The 27,687-nt window shown below is 43.1% G+C and overlaps 3 protein-coding genes across 4 annotated transcripts in view; 1 reads left to right on the forward strand and 2 right to left on the reverse strand.

The window, feature by feature from the left end:
• Positions 1 to 1,317: 1,317 nt before the first annotated feature.
• Positions 1,318 to 8,013, reverse strand: LOC118784367 (G protein-activated inward rectifier potassium channel 3-like). The gene is made up of 3 exons (XM_036538580.1): positions 7,946 to 8,013; positions 5,935 to 7,180; positions 1,318 to 1,649 (listed from the first exon to the last, which is right to left on the reverse strand). Exons 1-3 carry the CDS (start codon positions 8,003 to 8,005, stop codon positions 1,318 to 1,320), a joined length of 1,638 nt encoding a protein of 545 aa, XP_036394473.1. The 5' UTR covers positions 8,006 to 8,013.
• A 2,129-nt stretch (positions 8,014 to 10,142) lies between these two features.
• Positions 10,143 to 17,709, forward strand: igflr1 (IGF-like family receptor 1). Its single transcript, XM_036538602.1, has 8 exons — positions 10,143 to 10,362; positions 13,877 to 14,069; positions 14,654 to 14,750; positions 15,188 to 15,220; positions 15,422 to 15,476; positions 15,578 to 15,724; positions 16,418 to 16,552; positions 16,908 to 17,709. Exons 1-8 carry the CDS (start codon positions 10,191 to 10,193, stop codon positions 17,255 to 17,257), a joined length of 1,182 nt encoding a protein of 393 aa, XP_036394495.1. The 5' UTR covers positions 10,143 to 10,190; the 3' UTR covers positions 17,258 to 17,709.
• Positions 17,710 to 20,436: 2,727 nt separating this feature from the next.
• Positions 20,437 to 27,687, reverse strand: part of kmt2bb (lysine (K)-specific methyltransferase 2Bb) — a 44,777-nt gene continuing 37,526 nt past the window's right edge. For both annotated transcript variants that reach the window (XM_036538025.1, XM_036538023.1), the window contains exons 31-37: positions 25,986 to 26,104; positions 25,454 to 25,591; positions 23,641 to 23,893; positions 23,201 to 23,308; positions 21,931 to 22,014; positions 21,382 to 21,511; positions 20,437 to 20,726 (exon numbers count right to left, since the gene is read on the reverse strand). In XM_036538025.1, coding sequence (XP_036393918.1) covers positions 20,451 to 20,726; positions 21,382 to 21,511; positions 21,931 to 22,014; positions 23,201 to 23,308; positions 23,641 to 23,893; positions 25,454 to 25,591; positions 25,986 to 26,104 — 1,108 coding nt within the window. In that variant the 3' untranslated portion in view covers positions 20,437 to 20,450. The remainder of the gene's footprint in view (positions 20,727 to 21,381; positions 21,512 to 21,930; positions 22,015 to 23,200; positions 23,309 to 23,640; positions 23,894 to 25,453; positions 25,592 to 25,985; positions 26,105 to 27,687) is intronic.

Consider the following 27,687-nt stretch of genomic DNA (forward strand, 5'->3'; position numbering starts at 1 on the left):
GGAACGAAACCAACGTACACAGTGCGTAGGCCTACCAAAACCAGGATTTAGAAACACTTGTGCCAGACTATGAAAAGATGAGATACTGCTCAATAAAATTCGATCAATTAAATCTCTAATTGAGATCATTAAGTTACCGCAACTGTACGCAAAGCAGCTTTGTTGGGCGTCTGTATTTCAGTGTATCTAAATCAAGAATCAAGTCGCAGGGAACGCAATGGCCCTAATGATAACAGCAAAGCTTAGATCACGAATGTCCGAAAGGCGGTTGACCTCATCACCCCGAGCATTTAAGGAATTGCTTGGTCGTGGTATGTTCAAACGTTATGCTTTCATTGAGCAAATCTCGAATTAGCTGCAGTTCCATGTTTTAGTGGAGCGTTCATTATTACACCACTAGTGTGTTGCTGAAGTAGCCGTTCAATTTTATGAATGACTCAGAAAACTAGACGGTAAATAGTCTTTTCAAAAGCTTTGCAGAACTACACAATTTTCTCAAACCTGATGACAGGTTCAACGCAGCTGTTGTATCCTTTAGAGTTGTACTTTTACCTTGATTACTAGCGGGGGGGGCAATATTCCCTGGGGGTGCATGCCTCCACTAAGTATATCTTAATCGCAGACAAATGGAGACGTGGTGGATTAAACACATGAAAAATGTCCCAATGACAAAGCTTTGATTACGCTTTTCTGAAACTCTCTTCCTCACTGAATTTGACTGAGCTTAATGATGTTTATATATGTATGTGAGCTCATAAAACAGTGTTTGCTGATTTTTGTCCGACTTAGCCTTCTATGACCTCAGTGTTACCTTCAGCATCAGTGTACATGCATATTAACCTATTGGTTTATAGAAAAACCTTCTTGTATTTGTAGTGCTTTGAGTGTGCTTGTGATTAAATTAGCTGTAACACGTCACTTTTAAATAAATAAAACTTTATTTGAAGCTGCTTCCAGTCGTTCACTATAAATCTCACAAGGAGCGCATCGGATCATTTAGAAGTAATTTCACTTGTGCATCGTAAGTAATAACCTTCTATTTTTATGGGACAAAGCTGCAAACGCCAAAAAGCCTTGCCTTAAAAGTACGTTTTTTTTTATTTTGCTGCATGGCAATGTTTACTTTATAATACCTCAGAATGTATTTTAAAACCACACTTATAAAATTACGTTTTTGTGTAGCCAGTGAGAGATGTTAAACTTATATTTAATTTCTACGGCTCAGAAACCACAAATAAGCCAGCTGTGGGACTTTACAGCCGCAAATGTGTATCATTAAATAAACCAAACGTCTTACCCATTTAATCAGTCGCTAAACTAGCATTCATTCAACTCCGAGACCCGTTCTTCCTGGATTTTATCAATACCAAAGCCGTGAGTTTTCTGGACCTCTCTATCCTCCCCTTCCTCGCAGTCGTCTGCAGCCCCCCACTCGCTGCTGAGAGTGCCCGGGTCGCGCTGTTCAAGGTCCAAAAACATCTGGAGCTGCTGCGTCTGGCGAGCGCTGCACAGCGGCACCTCGTAGGTGCTGTGAAAGCGCCGCAGGTCCACACGGAAAGCACCCTTCTCCATGGTCATGCACGGCTCGAAGCGGGCGCCCCACTCGATCTCTGTCTCGATGTAGGACGTCTTTGCCTGGCACATCATACCTGAAACGGTAGCGATGGGCCGTTATAGCGTCCGCGCTGGCTGCGGTTTGAAGTGCCAACAACGTATCTCACACACAGCAACCATACAAAACACCTGTTACCACCGTGATAGGCCTGAAATTGAAAAATGGGTTATCAGACCTTATTTTTAGGTATTTAAACTATCACCTTAACCAAAGGGGAAACCTAATTACAATAAATTGAGGTGCTTTCCCACAAACAAATGAAAGTGTATAACTGACAGACTTTTTTTTTTTTTTTTTTTCGCGCGGCTCAGTCGGGAACACGTCGAAGCAGTAGTCTCACATAGCAGTTGGTAGTAAGGCTAGTAACACAAAGGGTGCTGGCTGAAGTCCCTGCTGGAGGGCACTGCTGTTGTACCCTTGGGCAAGGTGTTTAACCCAGCTACCTTATGTAAATGCCCAGCTGTGAAATGGATGCATATGAAGATGTAAGTTGTGCAAGTTGCTATGGATGGGACCGTCTGCTTAATAAATGTCATGAAACAGCCATGCATATTCTGCACAAAACCAGAAACATTGCTTTACATTATTGGCATTTAGCAGACACTCTTATCCAGAGCAACTTACATCAGTTACAGTTTTTTTTTTTTTTTTTTTACTACTCGTTGTGCTACACTGCCACCCAAATGTCCAGCTCCCTTCATATCTTAACTGTTTAATGGAATGCTGTGACACATACTCTTGTTTGCTAAATAAGTTCCTGAGCAATTTGTCTTCTCATATTTTGCAGGTTAAAATGATGTGAAGGGTTTGATGATGCTTCTGTCACCGATCAGAATGGGACTCCTCCATGGACTAGTTCATACATTTCAAATTTGAAACATTTCTTTTCACAGTTACCATCATTTACATGATAAGCTTGCCAGTTGACACTCCTCCTAAGTTTCTGTTAGCTATTGAAATTGCTAGTGGGGAGGTCACCTCTTATGATGTCTCACTCTGAAGCAGTTTCTGACATGCCATAAATACACTGGGACCCATTGCAGACTTCTTGCAGATCTTACAAAGGCAATCATCATGAGGTTGGCCTCCCAATCAGACAAACCAACCCAAACACCCTGATCCTGCCCAAATTATATCCAGATCTTTAATGATGGTTGGGAAGATGCACATTGAGGAAAAACTGGTGAATTTGTCACAGGATATGTTTGTCATAACTGAAGGTATTGTTTGAGATATCCTTTACAGGCAAGTCCTAGTTATACAAAAGCTACTTTTGTTTACCAGTTGCGAGTCTACAACTGAACCTGGCAGGCCTGTCATACGCAAAGAAAGTGAAATTATACAAAAGCCATATTCTGAACTGAATTTAACTTGGTGTTTTAACTACTCATATCTCAGCAGGTCGTTTTTCAGACATATATGGGTAAGACAGGAGGCATACGGAATAATCTGAAAACTGAACTGCCAACCATTATTCAGATCCATGTGGCAACTTCAACTGACAGCTGGTAAATGCATCAGTTCAAGACCATGTGATGGGCTAACTATGCATTTACTGCAATTGACCACATGGTGTCAGTGTCTGCTAAAATATGAGAATAATTACGAATGTAGGATAAAGATAATGTGAAATAAACAATTCATGCTAATTATTCATACTTTTAGCTAAATGGCACAAGCATTATTCCATGACGTGTAATCTAATATAATCTGTTTAATGCATTTAGTAGTGTCTCTCTGATAAATGCATTACATATGGCTACATATTACTTATTACTTATATACTTACACATCTTGCAAGTTTTACACCTTAATCATTTATACAGCTGAAAAAAAAACACATTACACCATCAACATTTAAACCATCAGTTATTGAAATTAATTACATTTTAAATATGTATAATACAGGATGAACAAGTTCAGATATCATACAACAAAGATTCTTCACTGTACTTGACTGTACACATCACTGAGTGGATCCCAATGCAAATTAAGTGTTGCAATATGCAGGTTATTTGATGGCCAGTATCTACTGACCTGAATTTATAGTCAGTGGATCTATGACAAGGGTCTCCAGAATCATATGCTTTGCATCTATGAAGTTCACGCTACCTCTTTACTGCCGATGCAGAAAGACCTGGAAGAAGTTGTAGTTTTTTCTCAACTGCTCTCGACAAAGAACAAAAGCTGAAGCTCATGTGTCAAAACTCTAAACCACTCCAGGCACATTTTACTTGCGTTCACTTATTGCAATTCCAGTTCACTCTTTTGTGGAACACCTCACAAACAGCTCTACACTCACAGCACGAGAAAGCTTACAGCACAGGTTTCATTCTGAAATTTCCAGACTGCACTCACACTTCACCTGTACAAACTCAGATTGATTAACTCTTCATTACACTGCATTACACTACATCACATTACATTCATTTAGGAGATGCTCTTACCCAGAGTGACTTCCAGCACAAGAGAACAGAAGTGTGTCCATTTAAGTTGAATGAGCAACAGTGTCAGACCAGGCTAAACAACACTCCCCAGACCAGTGAGTGTGAGCATAACACTACTCAAACCCTACCCTTAACTTGTGCAACCTGACTAGACAAGGGAAGCCAAGTATACTACCATACATCAGTCACTCATTGTTGAAGAACAATGAAACCAAATCAGAGAGGGGTAGAAGAGGCAGAAGAGACTTTTACCAATAGGGCAAAACCTTTGTAGTGACAATCTTGCAAAACTGGTAAAACATATCATCAAACAATGTTTGATGTTGGGTTGAGCATGAGGGAGGCTGGTCAGCCAGTGGAGCCCAATTCAAGTCATTTCACTGTCTTCTGTCTTTGTACAGCACCATACAGACACAGTATGCAATACAGAATGTAAGTGGGTACAGAGAAGCACACTACTGAAATGAGGGACAGATATATTTTACATGTATGTGAAACTGGGAGTTATCGACCCACATGTATATTTGTCTGCAGAGTTGAAACGCCCTCTGCTGGTGGTATAAAGCATTTCTTCAATTTACAGCAAGAGACTGCAGCAATGGACACAGGGCTGCCAAATAATGCCATTGGCCTGAGATTCAAAAACAAATAATTTTGCAATTTAAAATATACGAAGGTCCTCCACAATAAGATTTTATCAATCTGCATCTAAATCCTGACGGTAGTTAGACGGTATTTGTCGGTATTTGTCATAATAGTGTTAAATTTGAGGGGTGTTAACATGGTTTTATTGATACTGTTCCATTTGGCATATGATTTTTGAGGTTCTGCTGAGGCAACAAACTGTCATGAGCATTGTATTAATAGGCCTGAGAACATGAGATACTGTGTCATGAAATATGTGTACACAACTGAGAGAAAATTAAGGTAGTGTCTCATCATCTAAATACATACTATTAACCATAAGTATTTATCTGCCCAATGAAGAAAATGTCATCATCTTAATGTCATTTCACAGGAAGTCACACCACACTCATCATCTTACCAGCAGGCCAGGTCATTTTACACAAATGTCCTTTGGTGAGACAAACAGAATTAGAGAGGGTGTATATGTAAGTACCCAATGAGGAACATGCTACCATCTTTGGCCATATCAGAAATCATGGTCTTTCAATGTGAGAGGCTGGGGGAAGGGAGCAGCACAATATTAATGGATCAACGGTAGGATAGATAAGGCTGGATTTGGCAAACAACATGGCCGAGTGGAAGAATTTAGCGCTGCTTCTTCATATTTTACCTTTCTTAACCCTATTGGGAAGTTATTTGCAGACTGGCAATGAAAGGGTCTGTGGTAGCTGTCGCCAAAGACATGTCATTACATTACAGAACATTCATTTAACCGCTCTTATCCAGAGCGACTTCCAGAACAAAAGAACAGAAGCGTATCCATGCAAGTAGAATCAAGTAGAAAGCAACCCTGTCACTACCCAATGTGCTGAATACCGATTGTCCTGCAACCTCTGCATTAAATTGCCAGGGCAAGAGATTTTTCCCTCCCTGCATTGTGAGGTAGACTGTTTTTACGCTACACTACATTACTGTCATTTAGCAGACTGTGATCCAGAGTGACTTACATAGGTTACAAATTTACATGTTATCCATTGATACAGCTGGATGTTGGGTTGTGGGTTAAGCACCTTGCCCAAGGGTACAACAGCAGTGCCCCAACGGGGAATCGAACCAGCAACTTTTTGGTGACAAGCCCCTCGCCTTCCCACTACATCCACACTGCTGTTTTTGTGAGGTGAATCCTGTTTTGGGAAATGTACACTGTTTTTGAGGAAAAGTGACTCAGAAAAACTGGGCACTCACCTGTGGCCTCCACAATTCCCTCCAGGATGACTATAATCTCAAACTGCTGTCTCCTCAGCTGGTCTGGCCCCACTTCCCAGAAGGGGCTGCTGGCATCAATCGTGTGCTGGATGACCTGCGGCTCCACCAGGAAGAGGCGGTCGGAGCCGCTCTCGTAACCCAGGTCGATCTCAGTCTGCTCCAGGGGGAGGAACTCGCCCTCGGCCGTCTGCCGTGACTTGATGAGCTTGGCCCTCACCTTGGCATCCACCATGTGGCTTTCGCGCAGGTCCCCGATGCGGAACATCAGGCACAGCTGGTCGTCGCGGTTGGCGACGACGCATGTCCGGCTGAACAGCAGCGTCTCTGCCCGCTTCTTGGGCCGCGAGATCTTGACGAACATGCAGCCCACGGTGAGGGCGTCGATCATGGAGCCCACGATGCACTGCACCATGACCAGCAGCACCCCCTCGTGGCAGGCGGGCGACACTGTGCGGGAGCCGTAGCCGATGGTTCGCTGGGTCTCCACGGAGAAGAGAAGCGCCGAAATGAAGTCGTCCACGTTGTGGTAGCAGGGCACCCGGTCTGCTGCCGAGTTGCCGGGGCGACCCAGGTCACCACGTAGGTACGCGTTCAGGAGGTAGAGGCCGGCGAAGAAGAACCAGGTGACGGCGTAGCACATCATGAAGAGGAAGAGGAACCAGCGGTACTGGAGGTCCACGAAGGAGGTGAAAATGTCTGAGAGGAAGCGGCCCGTCTCCGAGATGTGGGCCAGGTTCACCCGGCACTTGCCGTCCTTGGTGACATAACGGAGCTGCTGGCGGGCCTCGGGGGTGCAGGTGGGCGTCTGGGCGCACTCGTCCTCCAGGAGCTTGCTGCGCACCTTGACGTACTTCTCCAGCTCCGGCTGCGGCGTGGACACCCCGCTGCGGGAGGGCGTCCCCATCGAGCGGAAGGGGCTGACGCCGGTCACCATGTTGGGGGCGCTCAGGGCATGGCGGGCACACCAGCGGGGCTGTCCGTTGGACTCCCGCAGAGAGCAGCGGCGGAGCTGGGCGGTCTCCATCTCCGCGGGGCCGTAGATGCTGAGCCGCTGCCCGCGGGCGTGGCCCCGATACGGGCTGTAGGGGATGTCAGTCGTGCTCTTGTGCCGTCTCATGGGCGCCTGAAGGAGGCCAGCCTCACAGGGCATGATATCAGGCAGCGGCAGAAACCCAGCGGTCTGGGAATCCAATTGTCTCTCCCCGTCCAACAACACCGTGTCTGTCTGAAGTCGAGAGAGAAAACTTTGACTTTGCAGGTCACTTGTGCAGCCCAGGCACTCATTTTTCCTGGATGTTTTACAGAAAAAAGCCACCCATTTAAACATGATTAAAGACTGTTTATGTATTTAATGACTGTTTTGTTGATTTGAGTGCAAACAAAGGATGGGACATTCCTCACAATTTATACAATTACTCAGGAATAAAAAGGGCCACATACACCAGTGATTTCAGAACTGATTCTTCCTTAAAGCATGCGAGAAAGGCTTAAAAAAGACAAACACATGCTGAACATATGTTTTGCAGAATAGTTTGGAAAAGATGAATTCACTCTTTTCATACTGAAAAAGAGATATTACCTCCAGATCAGATTATGGTTTTTATGAAGTTTTTTAATAATTTATATTTATGAATATAAATTCTTAGCATATATGCCATTTTGTGGAAGTACACTTTCTTTCATGAAAAAGAGGGATGTCTGCTAATCAGGATCAGGTTCTCCCCCAGGATTATTCCTGTTAATTAGGGAGCTCTTCCTTGCCACTGTTGCCTTAGGCTTGCTCTCAGGGGTTCTCAGGCCTGGGAACAATGTAAAGCTGCTTTGTGACAACTTGTGTTGTAAAATAACGCTATACAAATAAAATTGAATTTAATTGAATTGTTTGAAGACTGAGTGAATCATTTCATTCGTTATGAATATGCTGTTGATAATGATTCACTCAGTCTTCATAACAAATAGAATAATAAAATGATGCATAATCAACCCTCACGTTAGTTAGGCTGTATTGGAAGCGAACGCTCTCCCCAGCAGCCCTGGACTGAACCACCATGGTGGACTTGGGCCTCAGGTTGCCAGCAGATGCACGTCTTCCCCTTGGACAGTCCAGTGTGACCCCTAAGGCTCCCCTGGTCTCAGTGCCGGGGGCTCCTTTACTCCCAGCGAGTGTAGTGGAGGTGGCACTATACATAACAGCAGATGGGGAGGGGCACCGCTTGGTCAACAGCTCCTGGTCATTCAAACCTAGGCGGGGAGAAACAACATAATTTTTTTTTTTTTTTTCAGGATTTGCTCATTTGTTCAGTAGTCACCCACAGTTGAGCTCTCTGAACATCAGTTTCATCTTTTAAACGGGGGTGTTTAAAACACTGTTTAACCTTAAAGCGCAGTCAGAGGAAGAAAGGAAGTGCTTAAGATAAACATCTCTGTAAAGCTGCCTGCACTCTTACACCGCTGCATGTGGTGAGGCCTTCGGCTTATTGCTGTATTCCACCTAAGATCGTTTACAGCCGTGTCCTAAGCTCGTTAAATGAGGACAGATCGCCCCATGTGCCCTGATCACTAGTTTAGGGGATTGTCAAGTTTTCCTCCTGCGTAGAAGAAGCTCGGTTTTGCGGTTTATGCGTGCGCTTCGGTCTCGACTGTGGCTGTTGTCCGGAGTGGTCACTCATATGGCCGTATGGTCATGGGGAGAGGGCTTAAATCTGACATAAAGCGGTCACTCAGACAGCCCTGCGCCTAAGCCCCTTTGTCTGCAGACTCAGCAAGTTCCCCCAGCGCAGCGCTGATCTGCCAAATCACTTTCAGTCAAAATCTGGCAACCCCTCCCCCTACCCCTCACATTGCTGCCAGAACCGAACAAGAGGAACGTGAGAACCATATAGGAAATATTACAGCTGGGGCTACAGTTCAGCTGCTGTAGCTACAGTTCAATTAGGCCACAGCAATTTGAGGGATAATAATTCCAGTGTTCTTGACATGACCTTATGCAAACCTACAAGATTCTAGTGGGAGCGACTCCACTGAACATTTTAAGTATCTAATATAATTGATCTAATCTGTAAACAGTAATTTTTCACTCACTAAGAATAATCTCTGTAAGAAACTATTTTTACCATCTTCCAGGCTAGCAAAGCTGCATGCTCTCTGCAATGTAGGGCTTTTTCAATTCTGAGCTGCAGGTACGGTCATAAAAGCCGTCGTCATCATAATCATCATCATCATCATCGCCGCCATCATCACGGGTATCCAAAACCAAAAAGATATATATCGGTGAGCAGACAAACTGACATCTAAATATGTCACTAGATCTGCAACAGTTTTAAAAATCAAAACGAAAAAATAGTCCAGTTTAGGCGTCGAAAGATGAAATCTAAAAACAAAAGAAACAAATCAAGATTTTCTCCTTACTTCCTCTTCCATTTGAAGAGCGTTCGGCACAGAATACGCTTGTAGAAAGGATGCGTATTGATTGAAGGTGTCCTATGGCTCCTTGCTGTAGCCCATACTGCGTACAGCCATCAAATTGAATTGACGCACATATCTTCTTATGGTTGAGCTGGTCACGTGTATGCTGTTTCAATGGTTTGCCGCGCTGAGGTTAAACCAGCTTAAACTATTTAAAGTCAACAATTCAATGTCTTACAAAAACAACTTAAAGAATATGAAAAGTTTTAAGAAACGTAATTTGCGGTGCAATGTCAGTGTAATTCTTTTATTTCATCACTGAACACACAAACTATAGAGATAAACTATAATATAAACTCTCTCTCTGTCTTTCTCACTCACACACACGCACTCTCTAATACCTATATAGATCAGACTTCTTGAACGCGCTTGGAGAACCAGATTTCTCGAAACTATAGCTTGTACGCTATAGATATACATATTATCCAGGACTAAAATCAATCAATAATGTACCCCCACATTATGATGTATTAATTTGCAACAAAACCTATGTATACATCTTCTAATACAAACACGTTTTCAGTTTCTTTGTACTGAATTCTTCTTCGCCTTCTCGGAAGCCTGAATATGTAAAGAAATAACTTAACTAAAAACATGTGACGTTGATAGGCCTATTTGTAAAGAAATTTTGCCACTCGCTGCACACATTCACCGAGTAATCTGGTTGTGTCCTCGGCTGTTCTCTCCTTTTTTTTCCTCCTATAAACTATGCCCGCCCCCACCGCTATATTGTTTCTTCCGCAACACGGTAGGTTAGAAAGACCACGAAGATGCGATTTAAAACACTCAACCCCTTCTTCTATGTTTTTCTCTTCGTTATCCATATAAATGAAGCTACACCTGAATGGCATTCGGCGAAATGTAAGGATAAACTGGAAACTTACTGGGACGGAGGAGACAGGCGATGCGTCCCGTGCGAGGATTTACTCAGCATTTTGGCAGGTATGCCGAGTAGTTTTATTCTTATACAATTTAAACTGGATTTGATTTTTTTTTCCTGAATACAAAGGAAACTAGAATTTTAGATATATTTATTATAGAAGAACTAAAAATGCTTCATTAAGCTGAACTAAGATGTGTCGCTGTTTGCTTGGAGAGGCAACGAGAAGACACCGTGTGTTAAGGGCATCTTGATCAACTCAACAACCGCCGTTTATTCATATTTGAGAGATGTTATGAAAATGTTACAGAAATGTTTTATTTAATCTATGATATTTTTATTTGATCTTATTAGACAAATGGGTATTTTATAACAAATTTACAAAAAATGATACTAAGAAAAGATTAACTTAGATTGTATCTTGTAACTTAAATTAGTCGCAATGTGTCCTTTAAATGACCAGCAATACATGGCATAGAACCAGTCTGAGTTGTCTAACAAGTAGTCATATGTAATGCTCTTGTTATCTGGCACCCGGTAATGTGGACGAAGTTGTTTTTACTGACTGATTTGATGTGGAACAATTTTCCTCAAAAGCTGCTAACTTCACTCGGTTCATAAAATTACTGCTGCCGTCGAACAGTATGAGACTGAGATGGTTAGAATTAAAACAATTTTTAGGATATTTACTTTTGAAATGACAATGACGTGACTGAAAGGTTAAGCCTATTTAACAGGTAATCTATATTAATAGCAAATACTAGAAAAATAAACAAAAATAAATATACACAGTGTGAATTTTTCAAGATTTATCGTAAATCAGCACCGGCCGCCATCTTAAGTATCCAGGAACGCTACATCAACATATGTTTTGCCCATTATCGAACAGTTCTCCTTGCTTTCATATTCTATGGCTTATTTTCTCCAGCACACATTTATTTATTTACTGTGATTATGGCAATGAAGAGAATTATAGTCGTACTTGAGCTTTTATGTCAGTATGCAAGTTTAAACAGTAGGCTATCTAAGATAACGGATGTATTAAGGAAAAGGACAACTGTATCATCAAAAAGGATATTCAATTTTGTGAATACATGTCTCATCCCACGCACTATTTTAAGACGATTGTTGCAGTTAAAATTTATGCATATTAAACTTAAACCAATGATACTCCGCCAACAGTGTCAAATGACACATGCGACATAGCTGGAAAGACAGATGTCCCAATGGAATGTGGCACTGTTGGCGGGGTTGGATGTGGCATTCATTTGTATGTAACACATATTAAATAACACATGTTATGACCTGAAAAAGTGTGTTATGTGTCATGCACAATATATTATATTAATATATGCTTAATACAGTCGTCATGTCATGGTTACAATATGATTACTTTACGTAGTTGTACAATACGACCGAACAATGCATTTCCTTACGCATAATTAAACGCCTGTAAGTGTACCATATCCTAAAGTATTCAGCATAAAACAGCACCAGAAATCCATCTGCCTAATCATTTCAGAAACTGCAATGGGAATGTCATTTAAAGCTTAATTTCTTTTTTTTTTTTTTTTTTGGCATCGGTAGGTTGGAGAGGTTATATCCAGAGTACGAATTATACAATGACAATTGGGGGGGGGCAACTTTTTCTTCTCCAGGGCGTAAAGGGAACCCAGTACAGCGCAGGCGTGTGCTTCAGTGAACTGAAGTCTTACAATCCTTACAGTACCTTGCTTGTTTAACGTAATGTCTGCAGTCTGTAGATGATCATAAATCAAATCCATTACACCAGCTCATGGGGCACGTGCCACACAACAACTTCTGTAGTCATGGGTCACCAACAAAGTATTCTAGAGCAAAACTGCCAGCAAGTCAGACCCACACACACACACACACACACAACAAGACCCACACAATGCTGCCATGATTGTCTTATCCTCATGACACACATGAGTATAAGATAACTGTGATGATTCTTTACTATCAGTGGCCAACACTTTATTAAAAGTCCTAGCACATTAGTTGAGAACAGTAGGGTGTGATCATTGTGCATCCCATCAGTTTCTGAAAGTACTATTTGCCTAAATATCTGGTATGATGGCATACATCTTTAAGTGCAGCCTCCTTTCTAACTCACCTCTTTGCTACTAGGTCCTGCCTGCTCACTGTCCTCCTGACCTCTTCCCGCCTGCTGACTGTCATTCTGGCCTCCCTCTGCTCCCTTAATACAACAGCACATAAATGTAAAACTCACCATCACCCATACTATCCTGCTCAGTATTAAGCCTGCATGACAATCACAGAAAATACAGGCTGCATTACCATCTGTAAGTCCTAATTGTCACAAGTTTCAACTTACTCTTTTTTAGCACCATAGAAGTGGCAGATATCTCCTCTCCTCTTGCTCATGTTGACTCTGTGAATGAAATCAAATCGGAGTTCAATAAAATAGTCATACATTTAACTAATACAATTACTCAGCCTTCAGCACACAGCATGGATTTTGGTGTTGTTCAATTAACCAACCAGGTAAAACTCCTGAATTCCTGAGTGAAAACAAAGGGGGTGCCTATTATAAAAGCTAATATCAAAAAGGCAAAAGACTAACTAAACCACCACAGCCACACAAAAGACTATTAGTTAAAATGAAATAATAAACTCTATATTGATGTCAAAACGTATCGCTACAAAATCTAATCCTCCATTGTCTCACTGCTCATGACTAAGCACCAGTCTGAGCTAACATTAAATAATATATGACATTTTATATTGGTAACGAAATGCCAAGCCAACACTGGAAATGAAAGGGCGCGCTATCAGCTAGCTAATTAGTTAGTTAACGTTAGGTAAGGCAAACGTTAGCTTTAGCTAGCTAACATTAGTTAGCTAAACTGTAACCTAAGGCAAAAGTTAGAAACTAGCTAACGTTAGCGTACAACCGTAGACACTTGACACAATGTAATTCAGAAACTCTGAAGGTAAGAAAGTAAAGTGTATTAAACAAGCTAGATGGCTAGCTTACATTAACTTACAGTGTCTCCATTGGCTTGTGCGATACTCGGGAGCATAGACTTTAATGAGAACGCGAGCCACTGCAATGATGGCAGTGAGGCAGGCAGACGAGTTCCGCTCTGTTACAGTCTGTCTGTTGTTTACTGTAAACACCTCCTTTTTCAGGGTGAAAATATTCGGGGCTAGGCTTAAAATATTTGGGGCTATAGCCCCGAATGATCGGACATAATGACACCACTGACTGGGGGTATATCCGTTTTTTTTTTTTTTTTTACATTCCAGTCATGCCAAGCTGCAGTAAGATATTTATGCTCTCAAACACAACTTCCCTCTGTGAGATTGAGTCATTGGTCCAGAAAGCATCAATGTCTAGACCAAACATACCTGAGGATTTACTGTGCATGTGTTAGGCCAACAAATAAGCTACTGATCTTGGGGGGGGGGGGGGGGGTGGGGAGGGGGAACACAACAATCAATTCATCCTGGACAGCAGTGATTCTTGCACATGGGTGCACAGCATTATACAATGTTTGAAGCACAAACATAAGATTTGATCTGTCTCAGGGCACCAGTTCACTCCAAACTGCGGCCGGATGGATGACGGGGGACAGAGTGTTTCAGCATATGAAGAATGCAAGAAGTTCACATTCAATGATGGGACTTTCACTCAGTGTAAACCCTGCACACAGTGCTCTGAAGGCCAACAGACGTTGTCCTTGTGCAATGCTACCAAGGACACACAGTGCTGCGGAAAGGGGTAAGAATGTTATCTCATGACCTGTTTTGGGACAAGGACAGGGGAAGGCAGAGGATGTGTGCGGGGCAAGATAAAATTGTCAGAATTTATAATCCAGATCCTCCTCAACTGGGGAATGTCCTCTTCATATGTAATGTGTTGATTTATTCAATGGTACAAAGAAGTGTATCAACATAAAATCAATGCATCCAAATATACTTTTTAGTCTAGATTTTGTCTGTTCTGTTTGAGGTTATTGGCTAAATTCGAATAATGATAATAATAATAAAACATTAATGATGATGATGATGATGATGATTGAGTCATTAAAGAATAAAAAAAATCACAATTATGATAGTCTGACATTGAAAAATATTCACTCTCTCCCACTACGCTTTGAATATGTTGGAAAAAGACACACCAAGCAATCAGAAGATAGAGTAAGATATATTAGTAAGATATTTAGTGTCATGGTATATGTAGGTGTGTATAGTGGGTTATTTTCAGGGGTGGGGGGGGGGGGGGGGGGGTTAAAAACTACTTTGATAATGCTGCATATTTCTACAGCAAACAGGTTATTCATGTGATGTTTCCTTTCTCTATAGTGAACTGGTTATCCATGGGCAGTGCCAGTACCCTGAGACCACGGTAAATTTAATATCTTATAAGAAGATGGGGGTGCACAAGTGGTGGGTGGTCTGGGCAAGTACAGAGAAATGCACTTAATGTCTCCTGCAGTCTTGAAGCCACATTGGCGGACACAAGGTGAGTTTGGGTGTCCGTCACAGTCTGTGAAACCCTGTGGCATTAGGGTGGGGGAAATAAAGGAAAAGAGTGGCATTCTAACACTGCATTAAACTGTTTTTATTGCAGAATAATGAAACCAACACTGCAGTTCTGCTCTGACTCTACATCATCACAATCTTTTTATGAGGATAAAAAAGCATTTCCAATTACAAGTTTGAAGTTGATTTAAATTAAAAGAAATCAAAGTCGAAATGGTGGCATTCCTTAATTGTAATGTCACTATCTGAGTGTCTTTAAGGCAGTGTTATTGATATCAATATATTAAGACAGTCTTGGGAGATTACCTGAAAGCAGCAAGTTAAAACAAATTGTACATTTTTCTTTTTACCTAGACTCAAACAACATACCCCACAACAGTCCAAACGGTAAGTATGTATGTTATTTCTTACATCTGGATAGCCTGATTTCATTATGGCATGAGAATAATGCTGTTTGAAAACTCCATATTGGGAAAAAAAATACTATTTATGAAAGTTGGAAAAAAAAAACAATGTAACCAGGATATGAAATGAGCCAGATTGCATTTGGCTATTAAAGAGTTACTGTTATTTTGATTTATTTTCCAGAAGTCAAGATCAGATCCTTTTCCTCCAACCAATACCTCGCACTACCACATTGCTTGTAAGTTGTGACACAGGCAATATGGAAGCCTACACAACAGAGGCTTCTAGTGTCTCAGCAGCTACTGGTTTGAACTGACTGCACTGTAATTCCTGTCTTAGACGCACAAGATGATTCCCCATGTCCGTCACGGAGTTCAGCCTTACCTGTGTTTTCAGGGATTGCAGCCATAATCTTGCTCATAGGAGTCTGTGTTCTACTCATTTGCAAACTAAGGAAAGGCGAACGTGACTTTGAGATGATCGAAGGTGAGTGGGGAGATCATCAGGCAACCACACAGCTGTCTGTGGAGGGGATGGTCAGGAAAAGCACTATGCCAAACAGTTGATTAATCGTTCAAAACAAATGTCCACTGATAATTCTGGCTCCTGACAAAAGAAAACATCTTAGTAGTGATGCAGTATTTTCAGATGTCTTAGGTACCAATCGATAAGCTGTTACTGATAGCTGCTTGCCTGGGTACCAAGGACCTCAAGTTTCAGTAGAAGAATGAGTTAATTACATTACATTACATTATTGTCATTTAGCAGATGCTCTTATCCAGAGCAACACACATGGTTACAGTTTTTACATGTTATCCAATTATACAGCTGGATATTTACTCAGGCAATTCTGGGTGAAGCCCTCCTAATTATAAGAGTTATCTGATGAAACAGGAGTAAATATAGCCATTTTGCTAAAGAGAAATTAAAAATAGCCATGTACTCAAAAAGACACTTCCTGAGTTCATTGGCTGTGCAATAGCTTTACAGGGAGTGAAATTTTATGACCCCAAGGTTAACCCCCCCTTTCCTATTTCAAGAATATTTCATAGTCATAAATACTGGAGCTGCAACTATGCGTTTTCATGTTGTCTGTCTTTTGCCATTTTGTCTAATTTGTTAACCCACCTGTAGCTATACAACTGAATGGTTATTTTGTTTGGGGCTGTTGTGAAACAGAGCAACCAAAAGGATTGTGCTGTAATATCAGCATTAAGGACCTCCTACCACAAAGCAGTACTGAGACACAAACAGTTAATGAAAATGTGACCCTGCTGCCATCTCAGAGTTGCAAGTCACTGGATGACATTCTAGGTGAGTAAGCAAACAAACTGAACAAACTTGAATCATCCACTTAAAAAAAAAAAAAAACTAAATCATATAAAAGGGGACAAAAGATGTATACATAATCACTGAAAGGTGTATTAACTGCATGCATGTATGAGCTATGAAATTACAACTTTTACTTGTGTTGTGCTCTGCCTCATTTAAGTCGTTTTGGATGAAAGCGTCTGCCAGATGAATACATGCAAAATGTAAACGTAAAACCTAAAAATTAATTCAGAATTTTCAGCCTCTTGCTTACATAACCCTTAGTGGCACCATTTAGTTTAAAAAGGAGAAAGAAGAGGAGAAAATGAGCCTGCAAACCTGTGCCTTTTGCCGCTAGCCCTCGGCATCCAGAAGGCCCCTGTGCAGTCGGTGCTGGACAACCTGGACATCCTGGAGGAGCTCATCATGCTGCTGGACCCCGAGACCTCCGTCGCCAAGACAACCCGCCACGTGGCAACCCGCTGCTCCTTCTCATCCACATGGATCAACTACGCCTACTCAATGAGAGAGAGCAAGAGCCCGCTGAAAGCTGTGCTGGAGGGAGTCACAACCAAGTTCCCAGAATGGACTGTGGGAGACCTGGCCCGGGTGTTCACTGACATAGGCCGCAACGACGCTGTGGCGGTCCTGGCCAAGCTGCCTGCAACCCGGTCTTTGGAAACCAAGCAGGAAAGAGTTTTGGAGTAGGCCTCATTCCAGCAGTAATGTGATTCAAATCATTTCACTCTTGTACACTTGCACTAGTTTTCCAAGAAAACACAAGACAATTATCATCCCCTAACTCTAGTATCCTGTACGTCCATTTAGACTCCTTCATTTGCTTTTTTGGTCAGTTTTTACCCATTACATTTGAATGTATGAATTTTCAAACAATTCCAACCACAAACACAGGCATTTCTCTGGGGGCTACATGCCATGTCAACAAATAAAATGTTTCTCCGATATCGAGCTCAGATTATGCAACAGTACCACAAGGGCAACATCTGAGCAGTGTTAAGAAGTGTTAACAGATTCACAATCTGTTATGACATTGACTTTTGTGAGAACATGGGTATCTGTCACACAATATCAAATAATGCAAACTACTGTTTGTTCAAACATCTTAACATCTTTATTAAGCAAATAACATCATAAATAAAAAAGTGCATAGAAAAATTAAACAGGTTTAGAAATATGTATACAATTATGTACAAACTCAGGTTTTCTTTATACAAGGTAACAAAGCCAAGTTCACCACTGATTTTCATCATTATTTTTATGTCCTTTTTATACTTTTTTATATTTTAAAATAACCCTGTGTTGGGGGACACAGCTTTTTATGACAGTACTGGAGAGATCGTCACGGTTAAACTAGTGCTTTGCATCCTTCATTGCACACAAAGGCCAGTTCTGCAGGACAGTCAAAACCAAGCAGTATTTTCGCATTTTGCAATCCTTTACATCTTTGAGCAACTGAGGTAGAATCCTTGCGAAAACTTGGGAGGGAAGGGGGAGGGGGGCACTGCCAAAAAAGTGTTGTCGTATGGAAAGTAACCAGACACGCAGAATCAGTCACTGGTCCAACAAACTGACATGCTGAGGGGGTGGGGCGAGGGGTGGGAGGGAGAGAGGCCTGCCAAGACTGGGTTTCCATTGCGAGTCTGTTTGCGAGTCTATAAAGATAGTCATGGGAAAGTTTAAAAACTTAGATCAAATGGCTGTGCGGGTGGGCGGGGAAATGCTTCAGTAAGGTTTTCTTCCACTGTGTCAAGGTTCCTGTGTCGCACCACCCTCAGGACAGAAATGAGAAAAAAAATTCTAAAACATTTAAAAACCTGGCTCAGTATGACGTTGCCTTTTAAGAGTACTGCAAAAGTTCAAGTATGGGGGAAATAACGGAAACTAGCTTTTAACTGTGAAAGGGTAAAGGGGGAAAAAAAGGAGACGTCACAAAACCTTTCCCAACACCCTTCACATGCCTGGCACACATCTTCAACATTAAACATCTACATAAAAACATGGCTACTCTGCAGCAGCCATTTATGTCTGAAAGAAGGTCATAGTGGTTTTTCTAAAGCTGGATAGTTAAATCTGATATTAAAGCTACCTGCCCCAGGTAATAAGGTGCGGAGTGCTGTAGGGTCTTGTATTAGTGGCACCAGCAGGCCTTGAAAACAAACTTCTGGAGAACATTTGGCCTTACCATGTTACAAGACTGTACTTGTATGGCCAGCGGACCTTTTAATTATGTATGGTCCATGTCCCAGTCTAAAAGGAGAATAAGGAACAAACTGCTTCCATCAGTTTTTTTTCTTTCCAAAAAGCAGCTCAGAAGATAACCAGAACCGTAGAAAATGGCTGATTACGATGACTGCTAAGAGCATGGAACTTCCTACGTTCCTCCTCAGTGCCTAGGCTCACTGAACGATTAGCCAATAGATTATGATAGTTCACTGATGAAGTACAAGTACAGCAAAAATCAAAGTGTTTACCATTGTGGGTTTACTGCTCTGGCAATCAGCAAAGACCATGATCACTAAAACAAATCGCACTGAAATTTCCATCCAAAATTCCCAAGCTTGGGTCAGGTAGTGTTTGCTACTTAAAAACGGAAATTAACATTTAAAAAGACAGCACGCGATTCTGTTTTCAGATTGTCTTTAAAAGTACAACCCTACTTTCTCACCTTTTGGCTCAGGCTGAGACGAACACAAGGGGGGGTGGGGGGTCGCACGTTAACTTAGCACCTTAACGGCCTTCCATTCGGCCTTGTGACAGAAAAGGCCAGCAGAAAGATAAAGGGGACAAGTCAGGATATTCACTGCACAGCAGCAGAATCCACTTTAGGGTTTGCAAGACAAAGTAGTTCTGTGAAAGAGCCCAAAAAAACCCCAAAAAAAAACAGGCACATTAAAAAGACTGACGCTTCTGGTACGTACATACCGGCCAACGGAAGTATCAAAACACCTACGTAACTTAAAATAAGACACGGGGAGGAGAGGGGAACAGTTTGCCAACAGTGCTGCCATGAATATAGACATGGACATATTGTTTTAACAGTTCTAAGAAAAGGCAGTGTGCTTTCCAAGAAGACTCACCGAGTTGAGTGTTCTTGGATAACGAACATCTTTTCATGCAGGGAGCTCAGCACTCTCCTGTGAAGTCAAGCTGAAATGGGATTGTCCCTGACAAGCCAAATGCGCCAGTTTGACCGCACATGTAACACGGTTGGGAAAGTAACCAAAACGATTCAGTGGAAAAGGAGCCAGAAGGCTGTTATTCCCCCTCCAACCTACAAGCAGACTGACAAACCGAGAGAGAATGTGTGCGTATGTTCCTGCTTGTCCGTCCGGTGACCTGGTGGGGTAAAATGGCTTTCCGCTAAAAACATGAAGGGGCGTGACGTGACACCATACATCCTGTCTGTTCAGCGGGAGCAGGATGGAGCAGTGCAGAGGCCGGTGTCATGTGGCATCCTGTCTTCTCAAGAGCGCCTTGCCTCGCGGGCACTTCCTCTGTCCTGTGGCTTCTACCATTTTTCGCACCAATGACTCGCAAAAAAACGTTTCGCCCCCGACTCGAATGCATTGGGCACGACTCTGCGTGCAGAGCGAGGGGGGGGGTTGGGGGGGAATCCTAGGGGCGGGCAAACGCGTGCCGACGTGAGACTCCTCCTCTCCCACCTGTCGCAGGTCCTGCCGGTCTGATCGGCTCCGTATTCCCATCTCTTCCCTGATGAAAGCGCCCCCCCCCCCCCCCACTTTCTGTTTGCACTCAGTCTCTCTCCCCACCCCGGTGCCTTTTTTCCCTTTTGTGGCGCACCCCCCCATCCCTCCTCCTCCTCCTCCTCCTCCCCCCCCCCCCCCCTCCTCCCCTCCGCCCCTGGGCTGCAGCTGGGCCACTAGTTGAGGAAGCGACGGCAGCGGCGGGCCCCACAGTTGCAGCTGAGCTTGTTGCTGGCGTCCTCGATGGGGAACTTGTAGTCGTAGGTGAGCTCCTCGCCGCGGTAGATCTTGCGCAGGGCGAAGATGACGATGTGCTTCTGGCCCTCCACGTTGATGACGCGCGAGTAGCAGTTGGGCTCGCACGAGTGGTTGATGAAGCGCGCCGCGTTGCCGTGCATGGTGGCGTCCACCACGTCGAAGTCGTCGATGCGGAACATGTAGCAGCCGATGCCCTACGGAGGGATACAAAACAAGCTGTTAACTACCAATTCAAAGCATTCTGAAACTTTTTTTTTTTTTTTTTTTACATAACATTATATTCATTTTGACCATGACCGATCCACAGGAGATGTGTGGTGGCAGTGTGGAGTAGTGGTAAGGAGCAGGGCTTGCAACGGAAAGGCTGCTGGTTCTATTCCCCACTGGGGCACTGTACAATTCCGGACAGGGGCACTGCTGCTGTACCCTTGGGCAAGGTACCTAACCCACAACTGCCTCAGTAAATATACAGCTGTATATATGGATAAACTGTAACCTGATTAAGTTGCTCTTTATAAGGGCATCTGCTAAATAGCAATAATGTATGTAATGTGACAAGTCCGCTTTAGACCAGAATGTAGTAAGTCTAAGTCATTACTACAGCGAATGACTGCTTTCTTGCAGAGTAAAAGTAAATCTATAATAATCTGTATGGCCTCTGACTCAACAACCTTTAAATTTGTACAATAATTAACCAGCTGTGTAAATGGATAAATGTTTGTGAAACTGTAACTTATGCAAGTCGCTCTGGATAAGTGCGCCTACTAAATGACAGTAATGGAATGCAACTACGTAATGAGACGACACTGACAGGTTTGAACAACTGTCCCCTGTTCAGGGATGACTTACCTTGCCATCGTAGTATTTCTCACGCTTGTCTGTCAGCACAGAGCGGATGACGATGCCGGAGTACTCGATCACCATCTCCCCTGCGTCTATGTTTCGTTTGCAGAACAGACCCCGCCCGTGGATAGCAGACCTGAGAACAGTGAGAGTGAGAGAGGGATGACTGAGACAGAAGATGTCATTCATCAGTAATAGGAAACATATACACACCCCCGTTAAACTGCCTCCCTGAGGGTGACTGCTAATGCCATCAGCACTACTGTCGTTATGTAGTCTTTAACATCCCATTAGTGGTTATGAATTCTCTAATGAATGTTTTGCTTCAGCAAAACAAATAGGTATTTCCAAGACCAGCAGAGCTTTAAACAGAGAGAGAGAGAGAGAGAGAGAGAGAGAGAGAGATGACAAAAAGATGACCTGTCCTGTGTCACCCTGCAGTCAGCCAAAAGATCTTATTTGGCCCACGCCCCTGCTCTGGGGCAGAGGAAGTGCTGCTGGTAAATATTTAGTTCCTGCTCAGCACAGCAGTGCCGGTGTTGAGGGCATGCTGACCTGTACACCCCTACAGCCTCTTTCGATGTCTTCTCTAGGTGTCGGAAGCGCATGGCCATGGGGAGTTCCAGGCTTGTGGCGCGCCTACATGGGGGAGCAGAGAGGGACACGCATAGCTCATCCACTGCAGAGCAACCTCAAAACACGCACACACAGTCTTCCGCTCTCCTTCTGCGAATACTCTCAAGTCTTTACTGTATAATGACTGCGTTTAAGCTGCAATTACCCGAGAGCAAACTGTACACACAGAAATTCTCACTGACCAGAAATCACGTTACGAACAGCTGAGGCCGAATCAGTTCTACTGTGAGTTCACATGAGGTGAACGTTACATTCTTAATTGCAGATAATAAGCAGAAAGCCACACCATTCCCAAATAATATTCCCAAATTAATGTTCCAAAGGAGTCACTAGGGTGAGATGAGGGTTTCCATGAGGGCTGGGCGTAAACTCGTCTGGGTGCCAAAGTGGGTGGAACGGGGTGCATTGGAACATGGAACATTTCAGACTTCAAATTCCAAAAGGTATTGGGTTCAACAAGCTTTTACTGGCCTTGAAGCACAAACACACAAGCTCACATCCCTCTGCCGTGAAAGAATGTGTCCATAAATCTTAGCCAATGTACCCTATTGTCTGAGGCTTTAAAAGGGTGGTGGTGGTGATGACGACAATGATGAGGATTTTCTCATTCAAGCAGGGGAAAAAGCAGAAGCAAAAGTTTTAAATCCCAACATACATTACCAGTCAAAAGTTTGGACACACCTACTTTTTCATTATTTTTACAGTTTTCCACATTATAGAATAATTGTAAAGACATCAAAACTCTGAAACAAATGGAAATATGCAGTGACAAAAAAGTGTTAAACAAATCAAAACTCTTACATATTAGATTCTTCAAAGGAGCCAAAAATATTTTTTAGTTTTTTTTTTGTTTTAAAGAAATTCACAAAGACAAATGGTGTAGTTGATGCCTAAGAAACCAGTTTCAAGCATTTAAGCATAAGTCTTTGAATGTATGTTTCCCATTATCTTAATCAGGTGTTTCTTAACCTTTGACTGGTGTTGCTGGTCAACTGTGACTTTTTCATAAAAATGGCAATTTCCTGCTAATTATTCTGACATCTGACTTTGACCGAATGCCTCACAAAAGACTGTTAGTTGTTAGTAGCTAAATGTTCTCTCAGTACTGCAATGCATTTCTTCAAAATGCAGCTTGTGCCCAGTCTCCAGTGAACCCGCTGAGCTCAGGGACAGGGAACAGCTGTCTGACCTGGTTGACTTGAGTGGAACCTCATCCTCTTCCTCGTCATACAGCCCATTGTCTGGGAGCTGCCTGTGCTGAGAGGCCAGGAAGTTAAACATGTCAAACGTGGACTTCCTGTGAAGACAGGGAGGAGACGAGATCAACTTTGTGAAGGCAAATGAATAAATAAATAAATAAACGATCCTCATGAGCAATCCCTGACAGGAACAGCAGCCACACCAACGCAAAACCGCCTGAATCAACACACCCTGTGATAGAACGCAGCATGTGCTGGGTTTCATTACCACAAGGAAAACAAACAGATACTTATTTTCAACTGGCACTCCTGCACGTCTAACTCAGATCTAGGACTGAGTATCGGAACACACAGCGCGTTCGTCCAGGGGGCTTCCCGGAAGCTGCCCCTGGACTCGGGCGACCCGCGCGGAGCGGGCCTGTGCGCTCACCGCAGGTAAACCTCGGAGCGGGCGCAGCCGCTGGGGTTGACCGGGAGCTCCTCCTCCTGGTTGTCCTGCTTGTGGAAGCGGAAGACGTGGCCCTGGCAGCGCGAGGCGCCCTGCAGCTGCTCCACCAGGAAGAGCACGGCGTCGTGGAGCATGCCCATCATCCGCGCCCCGCTCATGCCCGCAAAGGACAGCTGCTTAAGCCGCACCGCCGCCCGGGCCTCCTGGACCCCGTCAATCACGGCCTTCCATGCCACTGCGGGGGGGAAATGGCACATAACAGGTCCATAGCTAGTGTTAGCATTGTCGTGCACTTATTTGGAAGTCACTCTGGGTAAGAGTGTCTGCTGAATGACGTAATGTAATGTAATGTAACGCCTGTGTTTCCTGACACATTACAACACTACTACTACTATACTACAACACCACTGTGCTACAGAGCTGTCCCATTTGATCACACTGGATTTGATCACACATTTTTCTGTCCCATCTGCTGTCCTGTTTGATCACATGTAGTGATCAAGAACAATGAGAAAGAACTGTATATACTAAAGCTGTTTATATCGTCTGCCTCCGAGATTCCAGCAGGCCACTTATAAGAATCATTTTGGGTTCAGCTGGTAATATGATACCCAAGTTCAACGACTTTAAGCATGAAATTCGATTTAGATCTGAATGCATTCCTACTTCGAGTGTGAATTCATATCTTCCTTCTTACTGAAGCACCAAGCACTTCGAATATTTTGATAAAGCAGTGGTCCGCTAAATGACTGTGTTCAGGTGTGTCAGGATGCCAGTTGACAAGGCAAGAAAAGGGCCCAAACCTTCTACAGATCAACAATTTAATGCCAATCACAAGGCAGTAAAATGTCTGCCAAAGGAAAATTGAAATCATGAGGCTGATGCAAACTAGAGGAGTACCCATGGTTGAGTTCATAGTTTTTTTGTCCAGTGATTTTCTTGGTTGATCTTGTCACTCCTCTTTCAACTGCTCTAATATATAGTAAAATCTCCACTCCATTTTTATCTTCACTGTCAACCCTGAAAGGGCCGCAGAATCAAGACTTGGAGGGGTACTGCAGACAGGGCTGACTCTTCATCTGTAGGCACCAGGCATGGGTTCATTCAATTCAAAAGTCTCCACCGAATGCACTTGCTCAAAGGACAAGTGGACAAGACTTATTCCCATGCTCCAGCTTCTACAGATGTAGATCACACCATGGAACACCAAGTCATTCTTTTTGGTTACACCCCTTCCCCCGCAAAACCATCACTAGTCATCCATATCTGAGGTTTTTGAGGAAGATAGCATGGAGAACAATCTGGCACTCACTGCTGATTGCTTCAGGGTCTTCCCCACTGAGCTTCCCTTTACAGGGCTACATGCAGTCTTTATACCAGATTCTGCTCTCACAGCCAGGCGTTTGCTGCATTGGAAGAAGGCTACTCCTCTACACTCAATCACTCACACTATGTGTGTCTTGAAACCGGAAAAAATGAATTACACCATGCAATGTTCAAGTGAGACATTTTATCTGGCCTAGAAGCTTCATGTGTGTGTTTGTCTGTGAGGTTGGTGCTTTGATTATTTGATTGAAATACTTTTGAGAAGACTTAATTCAACTAATTAATTGGTTTTGAATGGCAAATAAATAAACGTTTGGCAAAAAAAAAAATCAACTGCTTATAAGAATCAAACTGCCCTGGATGGATGTCATTGACATAAATTAAAGACACTAATATTTTTCCCATTCACATTCACTCGCACAGCTCTCTCTCCCAGTACCATGCATCTAGAGCCCCGGTAATCGCTCACCCTCTATGCTGTCAGCCTCCACACTGAAGCCGTCCTCGCTGGTGATCTCAAAGCGGAGGTGTGGCTGGTCTCGGGAGGGCGGAGGCTCGTCATCCAGATCCGGAGGGGGCATCTCATCTTCCGAGCTCGACATTGCACCTGATGAGCAACCAGATAAGGGTGTGAGTGAGGCTCTACGTGTACGTGTGAAACGCCCACAGCCAAGCAGAGGACTCGGGAAGTGATTCATTCTGACCAAGTACAAGGTTGCAGATAAAGCAGGTAGCCTACACTCCACCCAAGATTATCATCTCGTGTCAGATAAAGCATACAAGCGTGTTGACCGGACAAGTCTGAGCTCACCCTATCCGCTCCTGGGGTCTCTCAGCTGTACAGCACATGGCACAGCCTGGCTTTTCACTTCACTTCTTGATAGGTAAAGCCATTTAGCTGACAGCGCATGAGCATGCGCTTGCATATTTGTGTATATTGTTTACAAACAGTCATATGACAGCAGACACTCAGGCAAGGTTTCAGGAGAAGAGAGGCGTACCTGAGTATTTGTTCCAATCGGTCAGGGCGTTACGCCCCACGCTCTCCCAGGCCTGGGGTTTGCTGTAGCCAAGGTCCACACCTCGGGACACAGACGATAGCCGATCCCAGGGTCCAGGTCTACGACAAAAGAGCAGGAGAAACCTCACTGAAACCACACAGGCCGTCAACCTTATACAATCCATTTCTATGCGCTCTCCAGTTAAACTATGCCAAATGCAGGCAAGCAGACATTTATTTCTGGCAAGACCCACTTGGCTGATTGAAAGAGAATTGAAAACACCTTCATGGTGAAAACTCATTCAATGCAAAATACTACACCTGACAGCACTTGTCAGGGGTGGAAGAAAGCAAAGCAGATTTCTCTTAATGTTAACCCAACTTGGGGTGTGGACAACACCCTGGAACACTAATTTCTTATTTCTGGTTACACCCCAACCTGAACCAACCTTGGACATTTCCTTGGACATTTCTCACAGCCAGTTGCTAATCCATGTGTACTTAATGTGTAAAATGTGGCATTAAATTACGAACCCTACACAGGATCTGAGGATTATGTGGCTGGCAGATAAAGAGCTACAGCTATACCCACATTAACATTCACTCATCACATGAATTATGACAACTGCAACACTTGTCACCCTTCCAGTTAGCCACAAACTTAAGGACAGTCACATACCATCACTGTATAATGAATACAGGGCTCTGTAATGTTTGCTATTGGAACAGTTAGTGAGAAAACACTGCCACTAACTAAACAATTAACAGTAATTAATCCTGTAGTTTTGTGAGTGGGAGGCGTATAAATTTAGGCAAAATTCTAATGAACCCTTTAGGTGGAATTCCCTTTTAAGCCAGGCTTACACTAGCCTTTGAAAGTGCTTTTTCAATGCTAGCCAGTATGTGCGGTTCTGAAGTTTATTGTTAGCTAACAGCTGTTAGCTGTTCTTACTGTGGGGAAAATGGCCTGCATTCCTGCATAGTAACATGTAGGCGGACAAATGTGTACTTTCAGGCAAGTCAACAAATACTAAGGTAACTACTATTCCTTCTCAGTTAAGTTAAAGATCTAACATCCAAGGCCCTGTACTTCATGGCCAAGGAAGTTTATGAATCTAAGCACATATGCATCCTTACAAAATACTTACTGGGAATGATGTTGTCACCATATTCAGAAGCATTAGTCAAAACTAAGAAACTATTTCCTTGCCTGTGGTGTTGCCAGGCAAAATTCTAATGAAAAGAGCTCTGCTCTAGAAAAAGTGACCACACCACCATGAATTCACAGGTCCCGGCAGTGAGACAAACATAAAAAGGGGAAAAAAAAAATGTAGCAGCAAAAACAATGGGCCTCCAGCCCACAGAGCCCACAGGCGAGATAGTGAGAAAAGTACATCTGAAACTAAAAACACCCACCAAGCTATTCCCATCACAGGATTTGATAAGACCAGAATGCAATACTGTCAAGAATCTTGAAAGGAGATTATAAAATACAGTGGTATTAAAATTGGTAAAATAAATTACACAGTGGTATAAAACACACTATTAAATGTACTGTTGTTCCTGCTTACGTGTTGGGGAAAGGGTGCACCAGCCTGAATGCCTTTAATTTTACTCAACAAGATGCTGAAAAGCATTACATGCACAAAGAGCACTATATTACTTGCATCAAACATGTAGCATAACTGCAAATAATTAGCGTG

The sequence above is a fragment of the Megalops cyprinoides genome, chromosome 10 (assembly GCF_013368585.1).
Source record: "Megalops cyprinoides isolate fMegCyp1 chromosome 10, fMegCyp1.pri, whole genome shotgun sequence".
In the NCBI taxonomy this organism is placed as follows: Eukaryota; Metazoa; Chordata; class Actinopteri; order Elopiformes; family Megalopidae; genus Megalops; species Megalops cyprinoides.